Source organism: Bos taurus, chromosome 3, assembly GCF_002263795.3.
Source record: "Bos taurus isolate L1 Dominette 01449 registration number 42190680 breed Hereford chromosome 3, ARS-UCD2.0, whole genome shotgun sequence".
Taxonomy (NCBI): domain Eukaryota; kingdom Metazoa; phylum Chordata; class Mammalia; order Artiodactyla; family Bovidae; genus Bos; species Bos taurus.
In genome coordinates, this window is record NC_037330.1 from 102,090,233 (window position 1) to 102,111,378 (window position 21,146).

The 21,146-nt window shown below is 53.9% G+C and overlaps 1 protein-coding gene across 4 annotated transcripts; it reads right to left on the reverse strand.

Moving 5' to 3' along the window:
- Nucleotides 1-1,391: 1,391 nt before the first annotated feature.
- Nucleotides 1,392-21,047, reverse strand: IPO13 (importin 13). Of its 4 annotated transcripts, none has more exons than XM_010803636.4 (20): nucleotides 20,351-21,047; nucleotides 17,801-18,537; nucleotides 12,389-12,529; nucleotides 12,157-12,298; nucleotides 11,899-12,065; nucleotides 11,569-11,689; nucleotides 11,335-11,482; nucleotides 10,724-10,830; nucleotides 10,614-10,640; nucleotides 10,303-10,437; nucleotides 9,994-10,137; nucleotides 8,622-8,702; nucleotides 7,966-8,103; nucleotides 7,706-7,802; nucleotides 4,793-4,845; nucleotides 2,511-2,577; nucleotides 2,362-2,420; nucleotides 2,124-2,213; nucleotides 1,652-1,833; nucleotides 1,392-1,560 (listed from the first exon to the last, which is right to left on the reverse strand). In XM_010803636.4, exons 1-20 carry the CDS (start codon nucleotides 20,432-20,434, stop codon nucleotides 1,464-1,466), a joined length of 2,817 nt encoding a protein of 938 aa, XP_010801938.1. In that variant the 5' UTR covers nucleotides 20,435-21,047; the 3' UTR covers nucleotides 1,392-1,463.
- Between the last annotated feature and the right edge of the window lie 99 nt (nucleotides 21,048-21,146).

Below are 21,146 nucleotides of genomic sequence, written 5' to 3' on the forward strand. Positions count from 1 at the left end.
TTGTCCCATACTACAGAATGATGAAACTGTGGTTCAAAGAGGCTAACTGCCTAATAAGACACAGCAAGTCAGTGACACAATCAGTACCAAACCCAGGTCTGATTTCAGAAACTCTTCTTTACACCCTACATTCTTCCAGGTTTTATATATATATACATATATAAAACATTTGGTAATGACCGGGAGGAAGAAGACACCTGGGTGTCATGTTACAGAAGAAAAGGACAAAATGTGAAACATCTCCACATACCCCAGGAGAAATGAAAAAATCAAAAGCTGTGAATGGGGTGGAGGAGGGGTAAGGGAAAGAGCACAGGGTAACTTCAGGGAATGCCATGAAAGGGAGGCTGATGCTGGCTGGTGTGGGAAGAGACTGAATGAGGATGAAGAATGTAGGGCACAGAACTTACAGAGATTGGGAAAACAGGAGAAAGACTGAGACAAACATGGGAGTAACCAGTTCTCCTATCACCTCCAGGGAGACTCATGGCTCAAGCCTGGGAGTGAGGAAAACCCAGTCCTCCTCTTGCAATTTTACTGAGAAGGCTGGGGTGCCTGAGAGGCAGCAGGGGTGGAACTATGGCTGAGACAGAAAGGGAGAGAACCCTGTTAAGGTACCAGAACAACAGCAGGCCAGGAGCTGTCCTTGGTCCTGACCAAGCTCTGCCCATCATGTCAGGTACCACAGAAGTGGGGAGCTATGGGTTTGCAGACAACAATAGGGCTTGCCTTCCTCTTCCTCTGGGGGCCACCATGCCCCCTCCCCCACACATTCAGCCCTGCTTTCTATACCTCTCCTGAACCAAGTGTAAGTTTGGGTGCCTCCATAACCCCACACAAGAAACCCACCTTGGAATTCAAGCCGCTCTCTATTTCTTCCCTTCCAAATGAGCCCAGCCTCACCTCACCTCCAGCCGAAGGCCCCAAGTCCTTTACCTAGGAAACCTCCCACTGCCCTCAGAAATGGAACTTCCTCCACGCAGCCTTCCTCACTGGTTCCATTCTCCCAGTTTAGTGAGTAGTATGGTTGCTATGGACTAGATCAGCCTTTGTTCAGACAGAACGAGGCATGACACAATTAGTGGTCTAGTATTCAGCGCCGTTGGTTAAATAAGTGTATGCATGCATAAACACTGGGACTAACTTAATTTGGGGGGCAGGTTGCTGACACTACTGCAGTCACCACCTACCCTGAGGGCAAGGGCAATATTTGGATGGCTCCAGTCTAGGCAGCTTGGCTGCAGTAGTGCCCCTTCCACTCTAAACCTAGAGGTTGGCTCCATCATGCCCTACCAAGGCCTGGGTCCAAGCCTCCTCCCATTCTTCCCCCAGGTTGTCTGAGATCACCCAGTCAGGTGGTAGTGGCAGTGGAAAGGAAGCAGAGACAGCAGTGCCGTGAGGGTTCAAGTTTACTCTTTGGGGATAAGGAGGGGTGAGGAGGTGTGGGTGGGACGGGGTGCCCCTCAGTAGTCAGCTGTGTAATCTGTGCCATGTAGCCCCCGGCACAGCAGTGTGAATTCTTTCACCATCTCCTTCACCCGCCTCTTGTTTACTCGCTCGCTGAAGGAGAGAAGGGAGAGCAAGTTAGCACCATCCACCACTGCCTCCGCCTCCCCGCGACCCGAGCCCAGGCCCTGCCAGCTCTGCTTACCGAAGGATCTGTTGGCTGAAGGTGTCCTTCTGTTCGGGGCTGAGGCGGGCAGAGGGAAAGCCAGGTGCCTGAAGCGCCTCCTTGATCCACACGCTCAGGAGGCTGAAGCAGTGTTTGTTCAGAGCAAATAGGATGTCGGCAAAGCAGTCCATGAGGCTGCGGGAGGCCTGGCCCCCAATGGCCTGAGGGAGATGGGTTCTTAGCACACCAGGGCCTTGGCCCATCTGCAGCAAGAAAGCCTAGGCACACCACCCACTCCTGGGCAGTTCCTCAGCCACAGTGCACATGACGAGTGAGTGCTACTTGACACAAGATAGCTGATCCTCACAGCGACCCAACAACTTCCAGCTATTTACTTGATGAAGAAACAGAGCTTAGGGAACCAAGGTGCAAGCTTCCCAGGAGGGCAGCTGCCTCAGCAGTGAGGGCCACCCCATCCCCAAACTCCGCGGCCCCACCCGCTCCATCTCACCTCCAGCACTGCTATGAGCAGCATCCGGCCATCCTCCTGTACCACCTTTCCCACAGGTTCTACTTCCCCACACCGAGGCAGCAGCTCTGTCTACAGAGGATGGAGAGGCCCGTCAGCCCCCCACCCCCATCTCCCTGGAGACAAGGCCTGCACACCACACCCCTACCCAACAGAGTCCTGAGCAGGGTGGGCGGGGTATAAGGATGGTGCAGGGCTTGGGGGTCAGCACAGGACTCACAAAGAAGCCACAAGAGGCCTTGACAGTAGGTGCTTCGGGGAACTTGAGGGCCAGCACAGCTGTGAGAGAGGCAGAGGCAGATCAGATGGGGCTCAGGGATCCTCCCGAGGGGGCCCCAGGCCCACCTGTCCACCTGGCACCCCACTTACCACACTGGAACACAGCTTTGACATCCAGTCGTTCACACAGGAACAAATCTGGCTTCCGCTTCAGAGCCTGCAGGAGGTGGAGCTGGTAAGCCCAGCCCTAGTCGACTCTAAGAATCATCCTCCCACTCACCTGCCACCCAGGCCCCAACCTCACACACCACAAGTGAAGGTTGCCAAAACCAGCCACCCAGCCATCTCTGGGGAATGAGACCACTCCAGAGTTCAGTATGTCAGGAGGGGAGCAGCCAAGGGATGCCATGTACATGTATGTGTACATGAATGCACATGTGCATGAGAGAGGTTGGGAGTCATAATGCCACAGCTTGGGCCCCAGTCACTCCCGAGCAAACACATCACCACACCCCACCCCCCACCACCAGGGCCAGACCTCCTGCAGGCTCCAGGTTGCCAGCAGTGACTTCACTTTGATTCACAGAGGCAGTTGAGGCCCCCCTTGATTTGTTAACAGGGCAGAGATGGCAGCTGTACAGGGAGCCCAGTTCACAGCGCCCCTCCTATGTCCTGCCTGCATTCCTCAGACACTCTCCAGCTTAGGAAGAGGAAAGGCAGGGCGGGAGCCTGGGAGCCACGGCCCCACCTCTCACCCAGGACAGCCTGTGTCCGGGCCCTTCTCATCCATACCCAGCCCAGGAGCCAGGGCTGCCATGTCAGGAGAAGCAGATGGAGTACAGGGGCTGAGAGCTCACCCCAAGAGGTACCAAGGCGCGAATGGCACATCCTCAGGTCATAGGAGATGCTCTGCACAGCTCCCACAGTCATCAAGCACTGCTGTCCCCCAGCAGCCCCCCAGTGCATTCCACATCAACCCCCAACCCTCCAGCCTTCATATACCTTCCACTCCCTCATTTTCACTCAAGCACAAACAGCCCCACAGGCCCCTCACTTAAAATGCCCTACTTACCCTCTATCACACCTCAATCACATCCCTTGTATACACCATTCTCCCCATTTGCAACACACCCTCGCTACACATTCACATCCCACCCCAACCCTATCCCCAAACTATGTCCACACACCCACGCCCTCACCCTCCCCAGTTCTCTAGCACGTGCACTCTCCCCACACACACCCACACTCAAATGTCCTCACCCCAAAGATACACCCTCACACACATATCCACCCAGGCCCAGAGCACACTGTCCATTCCCACTCCTCCTACACCCCCTCTACTAGGCTGTAAGTTCCAAGAGGGTAAGAACCGTGTGTGCTTTTGCTCACCATTACATTCTCAGCACCTACCACATGACCAAGCACATATAACACACTCAAAAAATATCTGTGGAGTGATTAAACAAAGAAACACATCATGGACCCCAACCCATAGGAGCCCCCAACTCACAGGAACTCCCTGACACACATACTAACCCCACATTCCCACAGCCTGACACATGTATCTTCCCAAACATACAACCCCTCATACAGACACACCACTACCGTATATACTCCTTCCCTCCATAACACGCACTCCCACAGCCCAAATCACACACCTCCAACAAACATCGACACTCAAACTCCATCCATGTCTAATGCACATCAGCACACAACACACATCAGTGCACAGGCTCACTACAGCTACACATTTATTCTGACACTCAGAACAATACACATACTACTCACAGCAGCCATGTGATTTCTGTTCCCTGCCCAAACTGGACTCGAAACACACGAGTCAGTTCTGAGACACTTAAACACACACCAGACACATCTCGCAATGGAGCCAGCACCCCACCTCCCAGCAGCAGCAGGACCTGTCTGGCAGCCCAGCGACAGCCGAGCTCTGGGCTTCACTGCAGCACATTCAGCTTGGCCCCTCCCTCGGAGCTCCTCCCAGCCTCCCTCTCAAGAGCAGGCTGGGGGCACTGAGGCAGGCAGTTCCCCGCAGGAGCACGGGGACAGTGAACCCCAGGCCCTTCAACTCCGGTCCTGCCCCTGAGCTCTTTGGTCACTTTGGGCCCACAGGAGCTGCTGGGCACGGTTACCACCCCCTCCCATGCCCACCCCTCAGGCCAGCCCAGCTCCCTCCCTTTGGGATCAGCCTCTCCCTGGTCTCTGTGGAAGACTGAGCTAGTTGAGGCAAAGGGGCACTAAAGGAGGATGTTGGGTTGTCAACTTCCACGGAAACAGATGAAGAAACTCTATTTAACTGAACAGAAAAAAAAAATTTGTCAACAGAAAGCTAAAAATAGGCTTAAATTGAATTTCAACATAAGAGAAAGAGAAAGAGAGAGAACAGAACGTGAATGAATAAAACTAAAACACACCTGTGCCAGGAGTTGCATAAATGAATCAACAATATCAGGATGATCCCTGGGCCCTAAAATATAATAAAGATGGAACTTAAGAAAAAATTATACAAACAGCAACTCAACCTCATATAGTTATGTGGGACTGAGAGCCTGCAGGGAGACAGCGTGGGGCACATGAGCAGCAGGAAGCAAGATAAAGAAACAAAACATACAAAAACCATGAACTGGGAGAAGCCCAACAGAAAGAGACGGCAAAGTGAAGGACGGTCTGCCCCAGCTCCCTCCCAAGGGGCCTTCCACCTACTCTTCACTCCTCCTCAGGTCAGTCCCCAAGGACCCTGCAGTGCTTGAGTGATGCTGGCCACCATGTAGCTGGGCTAACAGTCCCCACACTCTTGTTGTGGCCTCTGGCAGACTGCAGTGGCCCTACACTGCTTCTGCTCACATACCTCCCCATCACTCATCATCAAGAGGAGGGCAGGGCTGGTGGGAGATTGGTCCTTGGTACTGCCATGGGAGGCCTGGCTGAAAGCCCTTCCTGGGCATCATGGTCTGAGCAGGTGTCCTCTCCCTTCCTTGCCCTTAAGGCTCTTGGTCTAGACAAAGAAAAGAATCTACAGGGTTCTCTTAATCCAGAAGACTCCTTCTTGGGTTTGGCAGTGCCTGATATGCTGTGGGGCTGGCCAGTCAAGGCCCAGGGGAAGGAGCTGCATGATGAGGCAAAAATGAGAGCCCCGCCCACAATGCCCCTCCGCATGGACACAGACTCAGCAGAGAGCCGGGCTCAGGGCTAACGACCCCCTCCCACCATTGGGACGCACGAAGAAAGAGGGAAACCAGCCAGTGTGTCACCCCGCGGTGCAATGGGAGGGCAGAGCCCGAGGGAGGTATGGCAAGACCGGGACAGCGAAGCAGGTGAGGGGGGCATCCTGTCCTGTACGACAACCAACAGGCCCAACAGGTAGGACGTTGGACACTATCCTGCCTCCAGTTCTGATGACACTTTCAGCAAGGACGAGGCATGGCCTGGAGCTCCTGCCTGGCTGCTCCACTCTCAGGAGGAGATGCTGTGGAAACCCCTGCCTGAGATACCACTAAGCAGCTGTGTGATCTTGTGCAAGCCATCCACGTTCAGTTTCCCCGACTGTCAAGTCGATAATCATCTCTTCCCTACTTCCTTCAGGCTGTGAGAAGCCCTTGATAAAGCCTGTCCCTTCCACATCTGCCCCCTAAGTTACTCAAGTCCTGTAATCAAGTCCTGTAAAGTGAGGCCCAACGTACCCAAGCCTGGGGTCCCTGTAGATGGCAGGTTTGAGGTTCAGCAGCCGCCCTGCTAGAGGTGGGCTGGACAGTGAGGAAGAAAGGCTCCAAGAGCAAGGAGACCTTGCCTCCTTTCTTCAACAGTGTCTGGTGTCTGCTCTCTGCTGGCCTTGTTCCGAGGGATGCAGAAGGAAGAGACCCAAGCCTGCCCTTGAGGGGCTTAGTCCAGGGAGGGAGACAGTCATGGAAGCTGCTTACTGAGTGTGATCAACGCTGTATCAGTGGTGCGTGCCCATGCAGTTCTGGAGCAAGGTCAGAAGCAGCCAGCTCTGCCTCAGAGAAGCTTCTGAGGACTGATACAGGGGTAAGGCATGGAGGAGAGAGAGCCTACCCAGTGAAGGGCACAGGGCAATCCAGGCAGAGGAGCAGGGCACTGAGGTCAAAGGGGGCATGATGGGGGAGTATCAGGGTGGCTGAACTGCTGGAGCCATCAGGAATGACTGCTGAGAAGTATGCAGGTCTGTCACGCAGTGGCGGGCAGTGGAACCATGAGGGTGATGGTGAGGGTGATGGGGAGCAACGAAGGGCTTTAAGCCAGGGAGGGAAGAGTCCTCAGATCTGTGTCTTATAAGAAATATTACAGCTGCTGGGTGCAGAACGGGTTGGAGAAAGGCAGATGCCAGGGAAACCAGTCAGAAGATTGCTGAGGCGATCCAGATGGAGCAGTGGCCATGGAGGGTGGGGAGAGGTGAGGCTGAGGAGGACATCTGGTTTCTGGCTCAGATTTCTCCCCACTCTGGAAACAACCCATGGTCCACCAGAGCAGAGGTCAGCATCAGGGGACCAAATACTGAGGACAGAAGCAGAGAGCACTCTGGCTCCAGCTAAGACTCCTGGTGAGCCTCAAGCCTGTGAGCATGACTCTAGGCAAAACTCAGGAGGCTGACGGAACAACGTTGTTTCTTCTCCAAGTGAGAAGCCTGGGTTAGGCAGCAGGGGAAGCCTGGAGCCCCCTACTCCCAACTTCTCTCAGGCAGAGGGCCGTAGTGACTGGGGGGCTGGGATCACAGCCAAAGGCTTCTGGCCTAGAAAGGAATGAGTCTCAATGCAGGGAAAGGAACCAGCACTCTGTGAGAACATCATGTGCAAAACCCCCAAGCCAGGGGCCCAAAAGATGCTACATTAATACCTACTAACAGTCCTAGCAAGTATCTGACATCCCCATTTCACAGATATGGAAACAAAGGCTCTGAAAAGGTATGTGACTTGCCCAAGGTCACACAACTAGTTGGTGGTGATGAGCTTAGACTTTAGGTCTAGCTGACTTCGAAGCCCATGTTCTTGCCACCTTTCATTCTATGCCAAAGGAAATGGAGCCAAGCTGGTGCTCCGAGTCCCTCAGAGCTTCCAGCCCCACCTTCCCCCCACACCCGGCCTGGCCCTGAGCCCAGGAGAAGACATCAGTCACTCTCTTGTCCACTTCCACCTAAGGTGTCAACTATCTGTAAGGTGACAGCTGTGCTGGGCTTGATCCCGTTACTTTCCCGTCAAAACCCATGTGCAACTCAGGGGCGAGAGGAGAACAGAGTGGGCAGCTGTGGCTCCCCAATCAGGGAGGCAGAGGCAGTGGCAGTGGCGGCAGCAGCAGAGACCCTGGTCGGGACCTACCTTGCTGGAAGAGGGTGAGTGTGACGGAGGTGACGAGCAGGAAGAGGGCCTCGATGGGGGGAAAGTGGGCAGGCTCATGAGCAAAGATGTGGACCAGCTGCAACAAAGCAGGGGATGCTGGTCAGCGGAGGCCCTGGCCCACCAGGACAGGCCAGCGTCCCTGGAATGCAAGCGAGGACTCCTGCCAGAGCAACCATCCACCCTACTCCACCCACCCGTCCAATCCCTGGGTCAGATCTCTGCCTGGGATGAAGGCCCACCTGTCGAGTGAGGTCAAGAGCAGAGGCCTGGGGGATGGTGCTGTACATCCGCCCCAGCATCTCACACAGCTGTGGCACCATGGGGGCAAAGTCATCCAGCAGCGTCTTAACGGACTTCTCAAAGATAGCGCACACCGCCTGGGAAGAAAGCAAAGGGGGCCTGGTCAGCAGGTCACCGCTGGCTGCAGCAGAACGGAGGCCCTGCACAGAGGCCTAAAAAGGGGGCCCTACCCACCAGCCTGCCTGGCTCTGTGAACCCTGGAAGGTAGGCTAGTCTGACCCTCACCCTGGAAGGCAAGAGGCTGAAAGGCCCCTCTCAGAGGGGCTGAGGATGGAACTCTGTAACTTAACTCCAGCTCCTTACATCTCCACGGCCTCTCACGGAGCAACAACAGTGAGAACCGCCTGCACTGGAGGGAACCAAGGCAGGTGTCTGGACGCTAAAATGGATCCCGACTGGCACTCAGCCCCAGCATCACAGCCTTGGGTGGAGCACTTCTTGTGACACCAGGAAGTTTCTTCCCCAGAGATTCTGAGTGTCTATGGGGTAGGATTCGTCTCCTTCACTTCCTCCAGATCATAGCAAGCTGAGGTGGTGGAAGCTCCATCTCTGAGCAGAGTCACCATGGGGGCTGATGGCAAGGGTCAGCACTCACCTCTACCACCTGGGCATCATTCAGCCATTTGCTCAGCACCTTCTGGATAAGCTGGAAGACCTGCTGCAGTACCACCACCACCTGAAGACACGGGAAAAGTGAGGTGCCCCCACCAGCACTCTCGCCCACCCGAGAAGGACTACTTGGTAGTTGGAGGTAGGCCTGGAATTTCAAACCTATAACCCCAGACTGCATGCTGAAGACTTGGTACACAGGACCCCGGGGAAGGAAGTGCTTTGCTGAATCCCCATGAATCAAAGATACCCTGAATTCTAAGGATCATCTTAGAGGAAGCCTCAAACTGCAAGCTTCAGAAGACTATTAAAACTTTGTAATCTTTTTAAAAAGTCACTCCCTATCTACTTCTGCTCAGTAAAAGCATTTTAGTGCCAAAGGCCTATGGACCAGCCCCTGAAGAAGCAGAGATACTGTCTCACCCAGATAGGCTTAGGGTAGAGAGCCCCAAGGGATGTGTAGAAATGGGCAGCTTATGGTGGAGCAGAGCAGCCTGAGGTCCTGGGAGGTGAGGGAAGGAGGGATGATGACTACCATAGAAGAAGGAGGGGTTCTTTGGGAGGACAGTGGCTTTGGTTTGGTCTGGAGCCAAAAGGGTGACCGATACTGGAGTGGGGAGTTGAGCAGAAGGACCAGGATACCATGGCTAACCTTTTCTCCAGGAGGAAACACTGGAGGGGTACTTGGAACAATGACTAAAGCAGTCCCTCGCATCTGTACAGAGTTTTACAGTATGCAAAGTACTTTTAATCAAGACTATACGGGCTGTTCAGCACAGTTCTATAAGATGAGCATCAGATATCCTGATGTTCCTAGTTTTGAATGGGCAGCTGAGGCTATAAGTAGTCACCCCAACGTCCTGTGCCAAGCTTACCACAGCAGTTATCACAGTGCTTTGTGACAATCTGTTTACATGTATTTCCTCTAGACCAAAAGCCACTCAAAGGCAAGAACTATTACATGTGGAGTATGTAAGCATCCTTAGTGCCTGTAGAGGACAGTGAATGCTAAAGTAGAAGGCCCCACTGAGTTGGGGGTTATACAGGGTACCATAATTACATCACTTAAGATGTATAATGTCAGTGTCGCCCATGGGGAGAAGGAAACACTATAACACCACCCCAGTTAGGCTAGGAACAAAGACAACATCACCCACAGGACTGAGTGAGACAATGACATCACTCCCTACAGAGCAGGGGGCAGTGGGAGGGTCATTCACAGGGTCAAAGGACCAAATGCATCATGCCCCATGGGGCCAGGGAAACAATGACAATATTACCCATAGAGTTCAGGGGTGACTATGACATTCCCACAGGGTTGGGGGTGGGGGGGCAGTGGCAATGACAACATCACCCACGGGGTTGGGTCCCTGTGGCACTGGCAGCTTCCGGAGCTCAGAGCCTTCATGATCATCCTCATGATGACTGACGTCCAGTGTGGTGAAGAGGTTGGAGAGAAGCCCCAAGATGTGGACAATGGCCAGCTTGTTGGAAGGATTAGGCTACGGGGAGAAGGGAACCAAGCTCTGGATCTCCCAACCCTGACTGCCAGCCCACCCCTCAGCAGCTAAGCCACAGCCCACACAAAGGGCAGCCCCAGAGACCCACTGCTGCTTGCAGCCATATACGACACATACACACACACACGTGCACAAGGGTTCACTCACGATCTCTTCTGCCAGCTTCTCCAGCTGCTGGATATATGGTGAGATGAGCGAGTGCAGGTTTTTAAGGATCTCCTCCACTTGCAAGGCCGACAGCAAGAAGCCCAGTGCCTGCATCAGCCACATGCACTGGCTCGTCTGTGGGGCAGAGCACAGAGGGTCAGTCCCAGAGACGCCTAGCTGTGGGTGGGGAGAATGAGCCTCTTGGGGAAGGTTCCAAGAACGAGAATAAGGCACAAAGGCAGAAGACGGGATTTCTTTGGATCCCCTCAATACCTCAAAGAGCCGAGCCCCTTAGAAACTTATGAACTCACCTTATGGATCTGTTTCATCAGCACATCCTAGGGATAAAGAGAAGGAATATGGTGTCAGTGCAGGGCAGACTGTGCCCTGAGGCCTGGCTGCACCCAGGGCCCTGGGATACCTGGGAGACAGCCACGATGTTGGCAGCGTAGGGCGGCAGGTCATACTTGCACTCTCGGCAGATCTTCTTGAGGGTGGACACAGAAGAGATAGAGAGCTCGGGATTGCCTAAGGCGTGCAGCACAAGGGGTAGAACGCTGTTGATCATGACGGGGTGGTCAGCCAGCCACTCAGACAGAGCTCCTGGGGGAAGGAGGGAAGGCATCTGAGGCAGGCCAGGCTGCCTGTGTGCCAGGTCCCTGCAAGGCAGGCAGATGTGGCAGGGTGGAGCTGGAGCCCCTGAACAGAGAGCGCGCTGCGTGTTCAGAGCATGGGATGGGCAAATATGCACGTACAGGCTCAAACATGACCTTACCGCTGATAAGCGGGAAGGTGTTACTCGGCAGAGGCCCAGCGCCACTGTTTCAGCGGCAATGAACTAGCCTCACTGAACTGCAGCTCAGCGCACTGTAGCAAGGACCCCTAGACATGCCAGGACAGTCCACTGGCTGCAGTTTCTGATTGTGTGTGTGCGCACTTCTGTCTCCCACTTTGCACAGGACCCAGCAGGTCGGCTTGGGGCTGTGCGCTGTGGCTCTGGGGGTGTGCTCACGGGTGTGGGCCAGGGCTCACCAATGGTGAACATGACGGTGTCCGCCAGCTGCACGTTGCTGATGCTGATCCGCGGGATGAGGCCGATGAGCCCGGGCACCACGTCGGAGTAGTTGACATCAATGGTCTCTGCGATGGACTGGAAGCCATAGAGCAGGGCCTCTGTGTGCTGGGGAAAGAGGATGCCACTGGCTTGGCTGAGGAGGAGGAGGTGACAGATCTGGGAGGGCTGAGGGAATCAGGCTGGGGAGGTACCTGCCAGGAGTAGGGCTCCTCTGAGCTGGTGAGCAAACGACCCAGCTTGTCATAGAGGTTGCTGAGGAGCTCGGCCCCCAGCATCTCATAGACATACATGAGCGTGTCTGAGATGTCCACCCTAAGAAGCAGATGAAGGCCTTATACACTGCCTAGATGCCTCCCCCAAGCACAGGAGCCCACCCCGATTCCCTCACAGCCCTGCCAAAGCACCTAGAGAACAGAGAAGGGTGGCCCAGGATTCAGGGAACCTGGCCTTGGACCCCTCCCCTCATTGCCTTCATTATCTCAGGACTCCCTTCAGAGCTAGGATTGGCCTGCTACTGTCACCTGTAAATTCGGAACTGCTCCTTCTCATCTGAGGACCAGAATCCATATTCTTCATCAGAAGGGAACTGGGCCTTGTGCAGAAGCACATCCACCAGCTGGAAGTAGACTGGCCGGTACACCTGCTGGTACACAGCCTGTTTCTCTGCCTCAAAGGACAGAATGTCATCCTGAGAGAACCAGGGAGGAGAGTTAGCCACAGATGCCATCATTCCCCTTCTTCCACCACGGCCCAGGTCCACCGAAGGTCACGTGACACACCTGCAGTGTGTACCAGAAGGTGAGGGTCAGGGAGCTGGTGGTCTCGTTGACAGGGAAGTGGCCAGGGATGCCCGTGCAGAACATGATCATGTTGACGAGGGCCAGGAAGCTCTGCCAGTGCTCCACTTGGTCCAGCAAGGCCCTGGGAGGGAGAAGGCATGGGGAGGTCCTTCCACCTCCCTTATGTCTGTGAGGGCCCTGCCATCCCACCTGCAGTTGCCCCTGTCCTCACCGGGAGTGGTTCTCGCCCAGAGCCACAGCAATGCGACAGATGCCGTGGGAGGTCTCCATGTCCCCATTCTGTACTGCCTGTCGCAGTTGATCCTGCAGTCCCAGCACCAGTGGGATGAGTTTCAGGAGTGTGTTCACATACCTGGAGGCAGAGGGTGAGGAGATGCATCAGAACTGTCTGGCCATCCCCCACCGGCTTTGGGAGAAAGGCACAACATCTCTGTTGTCCATCAAAGCCCCCCTTTCCACATCAAACCCAAAGCAAGAAAGGGGTCAGGGGCTAGGCCTATGTGGCAGGTTTGACATTGCCCGATTTGGGAATAACTTTAGGTCAGAGACCTCCAGGAGAACTCTGGAAAGGATATACAAAAAGGTAAGTGTGGCTGGACCTGTGTCCTCCAGTTGGACTTAGAGTTGATGCTTGAATGGCTTAAGACTTTTAGGGAGGTTAGGATGAGGTGAATGTGTTTTGCATGTGGGGAGGACAAATAAATTTGGGGGGGCCAGAGAATAAGACAGCTATTGATTGAATTATGTTTCCCCAAAAAAGATGTGTTGAAGCCCTAACCTTAGTAGCTCAGAATGTGACCTGATTTGGAAACAGGGTCACTGCAGATTAGATCAGAGAGTAGGGGGTGGCCCTAATACAATATGACTGATGTTCTTAAAAGAAGACCTTCATGTAAAGACAGAGACCCACAGGGAGGATGACATGTGACAACAAAGGGAGAGGCTGGAATTATGCAGCAAGCCGAGAGAACACCAAAGACTGCCAGCAAAGCAACAGAAGCTGGGAGGCAGCAAGGAAGGGTGCTCCTACAGGTTTCAGAGGGAGCTGAGACCTTGATTTCAGACCTCCAGGCTCCACAACTGGGAGACAATAAATCTCTGTCGTGTGTGCCAGGGTGTGGTACCTTAGCATGGCAGCTGCAGGAAACTAATACCATCAGTATCAGGGGAGATTGAATGAGAATAGGAGACAGAAGAGGTAATACACGCTGAAGAGTCTTGTTAAAGACTTCAGGAGACAGCAACAGCTCCGGAGAGCATCAACCTCCACCCTCCACTCCGTCCCCTGCAACCAAATCCTAACTCCTAAGGAGTCTGGTGGCAGTAAGGACTCAGAGGGAACTCAGAGACAAAACAGGGGTAGGAGGATGGCGAAGAGTCAAGAACAACTCTCCCTGGTGGAAATACTTCCTGAGACCTGGAGGAGAGAATGGATGGGGACAGTAATAAATTTAACGGCAGGCCACAGGGTGTTAAGTTCAACGTTAGGCATATTGAATCAGAGGTACCCAGGGAAACAGGCAGGTAGAAGTGTCCAGAGAGAACTGGATATAGAAACCTGAAGCCCAATGGAGAGGTCAGAGCAAGAGACATAGATTTTGGAATCATCAGCAAACAGCTATGGGAATAGCTGGAAAGTGCCCAAGAATTAAGTGTCGAATGGGAGGAGGGCATGGCAACCCACTCCAGTATTCTTGCCTGGAGAATCCCATGGACAGAGGAGCCTGGTGGGCTATGGTCTGTAGGGTCACAAAGAGTCAGACATGACTGAAGCGACTTAGCATGCGTGCATGCGTAAGTGCTGAATGAGAAAAGAGGGTCTGAGCCAGGGCACTGAAGCACAGTGATCCCTAAGGAAGGAGCAGAGGAAGCAGAGTATACAAAGGAGACTGAGAGAAGGCTAGCTCCATCCCCAGCTGCCTGCTATGTGGAGAGACTAAGCAGAGGAAGTGATGCTCTCAGGGGGGGATCCCTCTATTGCCAATCATAGTGTCACCATAGCAAACCATGGAGGGAGGCGGTACTGAAGATCCAGAAGGAGTTCTATCTGGACTTGCCCCAAGCAGCTTGCTAGGAGGTAGCCCTGGCAAGGTAACCTTAGGCAAAGGATGAGAAGGACAAGGGGCAACCAGTCCGGGATGCTGGCTTCCACATCCCGGTTCTGGTGGGACAAGACATTCATACCAGATTACCCCCAGCCCAGAGACAGCTCCAGAGGGTGTGGCCTGGAGACAGCGGGGATGGCTTGTCTCATGGCCCTGACACGGGCTGCACCACAAGACAATGGGCACCTTCAGGCCAGACTCTGGCACAATGAGTAGGGGCAGGGCCAAGGCCACGGCCGTGAGCTGCCCAGTAGCTGAGATGGCAGCAGGAGGTAGTGCCCTACCCCCACAGCATCCTCACTGAATTCCAGGGCTCCCTCACATCTTCAAAATTCATGTACACAGTAGGTAATCAATGTTCTTAATTTGTCTCATCTCTGCCTCATAACAGGGTAAATCAAGGACAGTATAGCCCAGTAGAACTCAGAGCATTACTCAAGGTCACAGAGCACACAGTGACAGATTCCAGGTTAAGACAGCCCCGTGCACTGCTATAGGTCTGCTTCTGTTTCAGGGCCCAACTTGAATTTCCTCAAAGGATCTATGCAGATCTCAGCATATATCTCAAATTCTAACTGATGGGCGCTCCCATGAGCCTGTCTAATTCATCTTTTTTCCCTTCTCCAGCCCACCAGCAAAAAGCTTTCCCAGGATTAAAAACAAATCTCAGGAAACATTTTTTTTCCAAAGGAGAGAGAGCCAGGCAAAAAGCAGCAGCTGTGGATAGGGTGGGAAAATGGTGACTTGAGTGCAAGCTCAGCCAAGGAGAGAGCCAACGTCAGGACACCTGGGGAATGGCTGGATGACCCAAAATTTAAAGCCACTGAAGGTGACTTTCTCAAGCCAAAGTTAGGAAATGGACTAGACAGAGCAAAGCCCAAACACTGACTCCAGGCTGGATGCAGTCCACCCATAGGGGAAGCTCTTGCATTGATTTCCTACCACCCAGACACCTATGCCTGAGACCTGTGAGCAAACAGAATGTACCTGAGGCCTCAAGGTTTCTAGGTCTGGGGGAGGGAGATAGAGAGGATGCCTTTAGAACACCACAGCTGAGCCTGGGTTCAAAAGGCCTGGCTCCTGTTGGTCAGCTTGAGCTGCCGGGGCAGAGCTGCTGGGACTCCTTGGCTGCCACTCACACTGAGCTCAGCCCAGACCTGCAATTAGAGCTCTGGGAGTAGAGCTGAGAAAATGGGGAGAGTTGCTAAGCAACCAAGGGGGCTGCAGCCAATGGGCGCTCAGGAGGCTATAGGTTCCCTCACTGGCTCCTTGCTTGCTCATTCGTTCAGAGAAGCAGAGGCATCAATTACCTGCCAAAGCCCTCGAGACTGGCTAGGCGGGTAAACCTGGGTGTATCCAAGGACACCTCACATCACCCACACACTGGCCCTGCCAATTCCCCTTAGCCACCAATTGTCTGAGCCTAGCTAGCCAAGAAAGGCCTTGACCTAGGACTTGGTACCCACCTTAAGCTGGAAAAGCTGAGATGCCATGGGAAAGAGCTCATACTAACTGCCAAAGCAATCATGATACCAAATACTAGTAACCGCCATTAATGTGATGTCAAGGAACCATGCTAAAGCTCTCAGAAACATTCTGTTATTGAATCTTCATACCAAAATATTCCCAGAATACCAGGGTCAGGCCCTGGGAACATTATTCTATTTAAACTCTGTATAATGATCCATTTTACTGATAACAGAAACTGAGGCTTAAAAGTGGTTTATCCAAGGTCTCAGATCTAGGAAGTGAATTATTTGGGATTCAAACTCAAACATGACTAATGCCAAAGCTAGAGCCATCAACCACTTCCCCAGGCCATCCCTTTCAATGGTATTGCCCCTTCTGGCTTTGTTGAGCATTCTCAAAGCCTTTTCTCTGAAATGTGAAGTATCAGGCTTCCAGGCTTGCCCCAGCCAATCCAATTTATACCAAAAATCTCATCACGCCATTTTCTCTTATTATATCCTCTTGAGCACAAAGACCAAAATCTTAAGCCTGGTCAACAAGGCCTTGATGATCTGGGTCTAGATCTCCAATCACTGGCCCTTACTCTTTGCTATTTAATCATACCCAGTCATCAGGCTCTCTCACACCCTTTCCTTGCTTGGGCTCTTCCTTCGGTCTGAAATGTCCTCCCCATATCCATTACCTCCATCTGGCTAACTCTTACACAGCCTTCAAAGCACACCTCAGTTGGCACCTCCTCAGGGAAGCCCTTCATACCCTCACACTGGGTTAAATGCCTCCTCTTGGTTCTGACAGCAACCTGCTCCCTCTATTAGAGCACTCATCACATAGGCTGTACTTGCCCATCCATGTGTTTCCTGGATTCTGAGCGCTTGACTTGCAGAAATCAACCTATCCATCTTTAGTCTCCCTGTGGTCAGCCTAGACCCCCACACATAAACAGACGCTCAAGCAACATTTCCCGAGGAAACATCTCATTACACTCACCTTGTTTTGGCTCCTTGAGTGTATGGTGGGGCTGCCCACTACATGCCTTTGCCCCTGCTGTATCTCCCGAAGCCTGGAACACTCCCTCCCCTTCCACCCTCTCCCACCCCTACCCTCCCCAAGTAGGCAACTCCTACTTTTCCTCTGTTTAAAAAATAATGAATGCTACCAAGTGCTGCCAGGCACAATGTGACAAAATAAAATGACAGAGAGCCTGTCCTCACATTGCTGAGAGACTAATGGGGAGACATACATTAATTTATAATGAAACTGCGTTACAGACTAAGAAGGAAAAACACTGGGAGCGCTGAGATAAAATAGAGAAGACCAAACAGTCTTAAAAATCATGAGGACTTTCCCAAGGAAGTGAAGTTTCAGATCAGGCAACGATGATATGACAAGTACATGTGATGGCTTGGAGGCTGGAAGGAGCCTGGGACACTCAAGAAACTGAAAAGTTTGTGTGAGAATGAAGAAAGGAAGTAGCATGGCTTGAAACGAGGCTGGGGATGCCATGCTGTGCTTCGCCCTCGTGAATCACATTGAGAATTCTGAACTTTATCCTAAGAGCAGCGTGGGGCCACTGGGGATTTCTGAGCAGAAAGGAAAGATTAGGCTCCCATTTTAAAAAGATTTCTCTGGGTGCTGAGTTGGCAATGAAAGGTACAAGTGTGAAAACCAGGGGACTGGTGAGGAATCCCCTCAGTAATCAGGGGACAGAGATGAGGACACCTTACACTAGGGTGGGGGCAGTGGAAATGGAAAAGATATGCTGCAGAGTCAGGAGCAGAGCAGCCAGGACTTGGTGACTAAGAGAACGAGAAGGGAGAGTCAAATATTTTCATTGAATAATTCGTTGGATGGTTTGTTGTCTAATGTCTTGTCTCCCTCTCTGAACCACAAGGACAAGGACCATGTCTTGTTTGGTTCCTTGCTGTATATTCAGCATAGAGCCAGGCATGTAGTAGGTACTCAATTAGTGTTTACTGAACAGATGGATGGATGGATGTGTGGCTGGCCAAGCAGGCTGTCCATCTCCGGGATGGTTGGGACTGGCTCACCTCTGGGCATCAGGCTGTGAGATGGCATTGACAATGGCCTCCACACTGCTGTCAAAGAGCTCTGAGTCCTGCAGAGCCGCGAAGGCAGCCTGAATGAGCGCCTCGCAGTCTTGCAGCGGTACCTCCAGCTGCACCCAGCTGGAAAAGCACTTGAGCACCTTCTGACGCACACAGCTGGGTGAGCTGGGCTGCTGCAGCAGCTGCTCCAGCAGTGGGAAGACAGCCCCACACTCCACTGCCAGGCTGGTCCGCACCAGGCTTTTGCGATACTGGGGCAGGCGGCTGGTCTGGAACTCCTCGGGCAGCACTGTCAGCAGCTCCAGCAGGGCCAGGCAGCGGCCCTGGCTATCCACCGGTGAGTCCTCGGCCTGGAACAGCCGTACCATATCTGCCACAGCACATGGCCAAGCGTCGGGCATCATGCTGAGAGCCAGTGAGGCCAGTGCCACGCACAGCCGAGTCAGCACAATCTTGGAGCCACTGGCAAAGCGGGTGATCTGGGTGAAGAGCTGTGCCTTTAGGCTCTCATACTGGTCAGTAGGGATGTCACTCCAGTAGCGAGAGATCTTGATGTGTAGGGCACTGGCCCCAAAGTACTGGATCTCAGGCACCTTGTCCGGCTGCAGGAGCTGCCAGCTGAAGTGCCAGGCCTGAGGGGACGCCTGGGCCTGCATCAGCCACTTTTGAGCCAGGTTCTTGTTCTCAATGTTGGGGTCATAGTAGAGCTGGTGCAGCGCCTGCAGGACAGCACAAGACTGAGCAGGTGCTGGCCACTCTGGATCCTGCCAGAGCCCACAACATAGGCCATGACTTGGTCCTGCAAAACTGTCCTCTCTTTCTGACCAGGGGGCTGAGCGGGAAGGGAGAGCTCAGGCTCAGCAGTGCTTCATGGACCTGGGGTCCGGCCGGGATCTTGAGAGCCTGAACTTGCCCACACTCCACCATAGCCTCTTCTCTTTACAGCAAAACCTTAGGGGTTGGGAGCGTGAACTGCAGGGAAGCAGCAAAAGAGGAGGCCAAGTTCCCCAAAGGAAAAGCACCTGAGGTAAAGGGCAAGGCCCAGGTGGAAGGAGTGGCTCCATAAGGAAGAAGCTAAGCCTGAGAAGAGCATGGAACAGCCTGAGCCACCCCCCGCCTCCAACCCTCCCAGGCACAGCTGCTCTCATCTACTCCAACAGCTCCATTTAGCTCCCCCAGGATCATCCCTAGGTCACTCCAGAGGCTGGCACCAAAGCCACTGTGAAATCTGAGCAGGACTAAGACTTTGCCAGGCAGCCCTAGGGCACAGATAAACTGAAAGGAGAGTGAGAACACTCCTAAGAGAGCATACAAGAGGGTCCAAAAGCTGGTTCAGAGAAGTCTTGGCCTGCAGCCCTGGCAAATGCCTAGCCTGGAGTTCTCAACTAGCTAAATCCCCAGGGTCCCAATTCCATTAGGACTTCACACAGTAGGAAAACAGTGGTTTATTTCCCTGGAGGCACATGGAACAGTGCGCCACCATGCCAACACTGCCCAGCCCCAGCCCCAAGGGGTGGATGAGTGAGGCCAGGACTGTGAGAGTCCTAAGCAGGGTACTAAGCCCTAAGAGTCCTAAGCCCTAAGCAGACTCCATCCAAGTAGGTTGAGCCCTATCTGTACCCCTGACAGCCAATTATGGCCACTGTTCCTTGTCTGGACCCTTGGGATGCAGAGGCAGGCAGAGAACAGAAGCAGAAAGATGCATCCTTACCACTGGGTATGGTAAACGGGCCTCAAGAATAACAAATGAGTATCTGCAACCATTCCCTGTTTTCCACCACGATAGCCCTGTCTCCCCCATCCACCCCAGGGTGGAAAGCATTTCTACATTCCCAGCCTCTGGGGGCAGAACCCAGCAAAGAAATAGAGAAGCAGTTTGAAAAGACAGACTGAGCAGCGGGGGAGCCTGAGAGTGCCATGGCAGGAAGCCATGAGGGCAGGTGAGTAGGGAAGGACCCTGAAGCTGCCAGCAGGACCAGGCCCCTTGGATCCAGCACAAAACCAAGGGGCCAGCCCTACTTCCGCCTGCCCGGGAGTGGTCTGGCCTCCATCCAATAACCGAAGGACCCTTCTCAAAGGAAAAGTGAAAACACAACCCAGATTGTTTTAGTTTCAGATTATTTTCTGAGCCTCTGCTCAACAAAACAGGGCCAGGATGGCTCAGCATCACTCTGGTTTCTGGGGACTGAGCTGCAAGTCTCCCTCATTCCTGGCTTCTTACTGCACTGCTCATGCATTTCCCATGGAGCTGGAGACTAGCCAGTCTGGCTGGAGGGTCTAAACCATCAGCACCCTGGAGGGACCATCCCAAGACCCTAGCGTGTCCACAGAGGACCCGTGTCTATGGAAGGCCAAAAATAGCCTAAGACACCATTGCATTGCTGTTGGCTGGCCCAGAGAGACAGCAAATGCCAGGTGCTCTGGAGGCACCATCCCAACGGGCACCCAGCCCAGGCCTGGGCCCTGGCATTAGTGTCAGTCCCCAGAACTTCTGCTCTGTCACTGGAGTGCCCCTCCCCAGAGCCCTCATACCTTCTCCACGTTCTCCACCGTGAAGTCCAAGGCTGGTGCTGCTCCAGCCCCTGCAGCCCCCGGCTGCTCCTCCCGCCGCTCCATCTTTGCTCCCTCCCCAGCAGGGAGGTGGACCGTGGCCTGTCTCTTGCCCCAGCCTCTTGGCTGCTGGCCCCCTGCTAGACTCCGGCTTGGGTGCCCAGGAAGTGGTGGCGTGACAGGAGTCCCAGGGCAAGCATGGCTGCCGAGGCCGCCCCACCTCGGTTGAGGGTGGGGGGCTAGCCAGAGGCCAAAAGGGGTGCTCTTAGGAGGAGACCCGCTGAGGGGAACTCCTAGGAGAAAGCCGTCAGTGAGGAGTTTGCAGGAGGGGGTCCTGATGGTAGATCAGGGTTCTGTCCCCAGAATCTATGAAGAGGGAGTCATAGGGAAGCGAGGCCTGGGGAAAACCAAGGGGTCACAGGGTCGATGGCCTGTACCACAACACCCTAGTGAGATCTCGGGTTCTAGCAGGAGGTCACGGGGGTGGGAGGTTACGGGGGAGAGAGCCCTTCGCGGGTTAAGGAGGCGTCCAACGAAGCGCAGGGGTACAGCTTCGCAAATCTCGGGCGAAGAGTCCGTGGAATTAAGGGGCTGTGGCAGGTCCCCTCGGCTCGGCCAGGCCCGCGCTCTTCTCACCCTCGGTCTCCGGCCCTGCTACCGCCGCTGCCTCCGCCCCAGTGACTGACAGGCGAGCCGGCCCGGCCGGGACGGGGCGGGGACCTCAGCGAGGCACGGGCTGCCCCGAGCGCCTGTCCGCGGCACCGCCGACTCAGAAGCC

Bases quoted from the DNA above. Each gene is read 5' to 3' on its own strand.
- IPO13 (XM_010803636.4), bottom strand. From the start codon at position 20,434: ATGGAGCGGCGGGAGGAGCAGCCGGGGGCTGCAGGGGCTGGAGCAGCA. The intron at 7,803-7,965 runs GTGGGCCTTCAT...GCTTTGTTGCAG, and splicing joins CTCTTGACCTCACTCGACAG to CTGGTCCACATCTTTGCTCA. The intron at 2,578-4,792 runs GTGTGTTTTAGT...CACCTCCTGCAG, and splicing joins TTATGCAACTCCTGGCACAG to GCTCTGAAGCGGAAGCCAGA.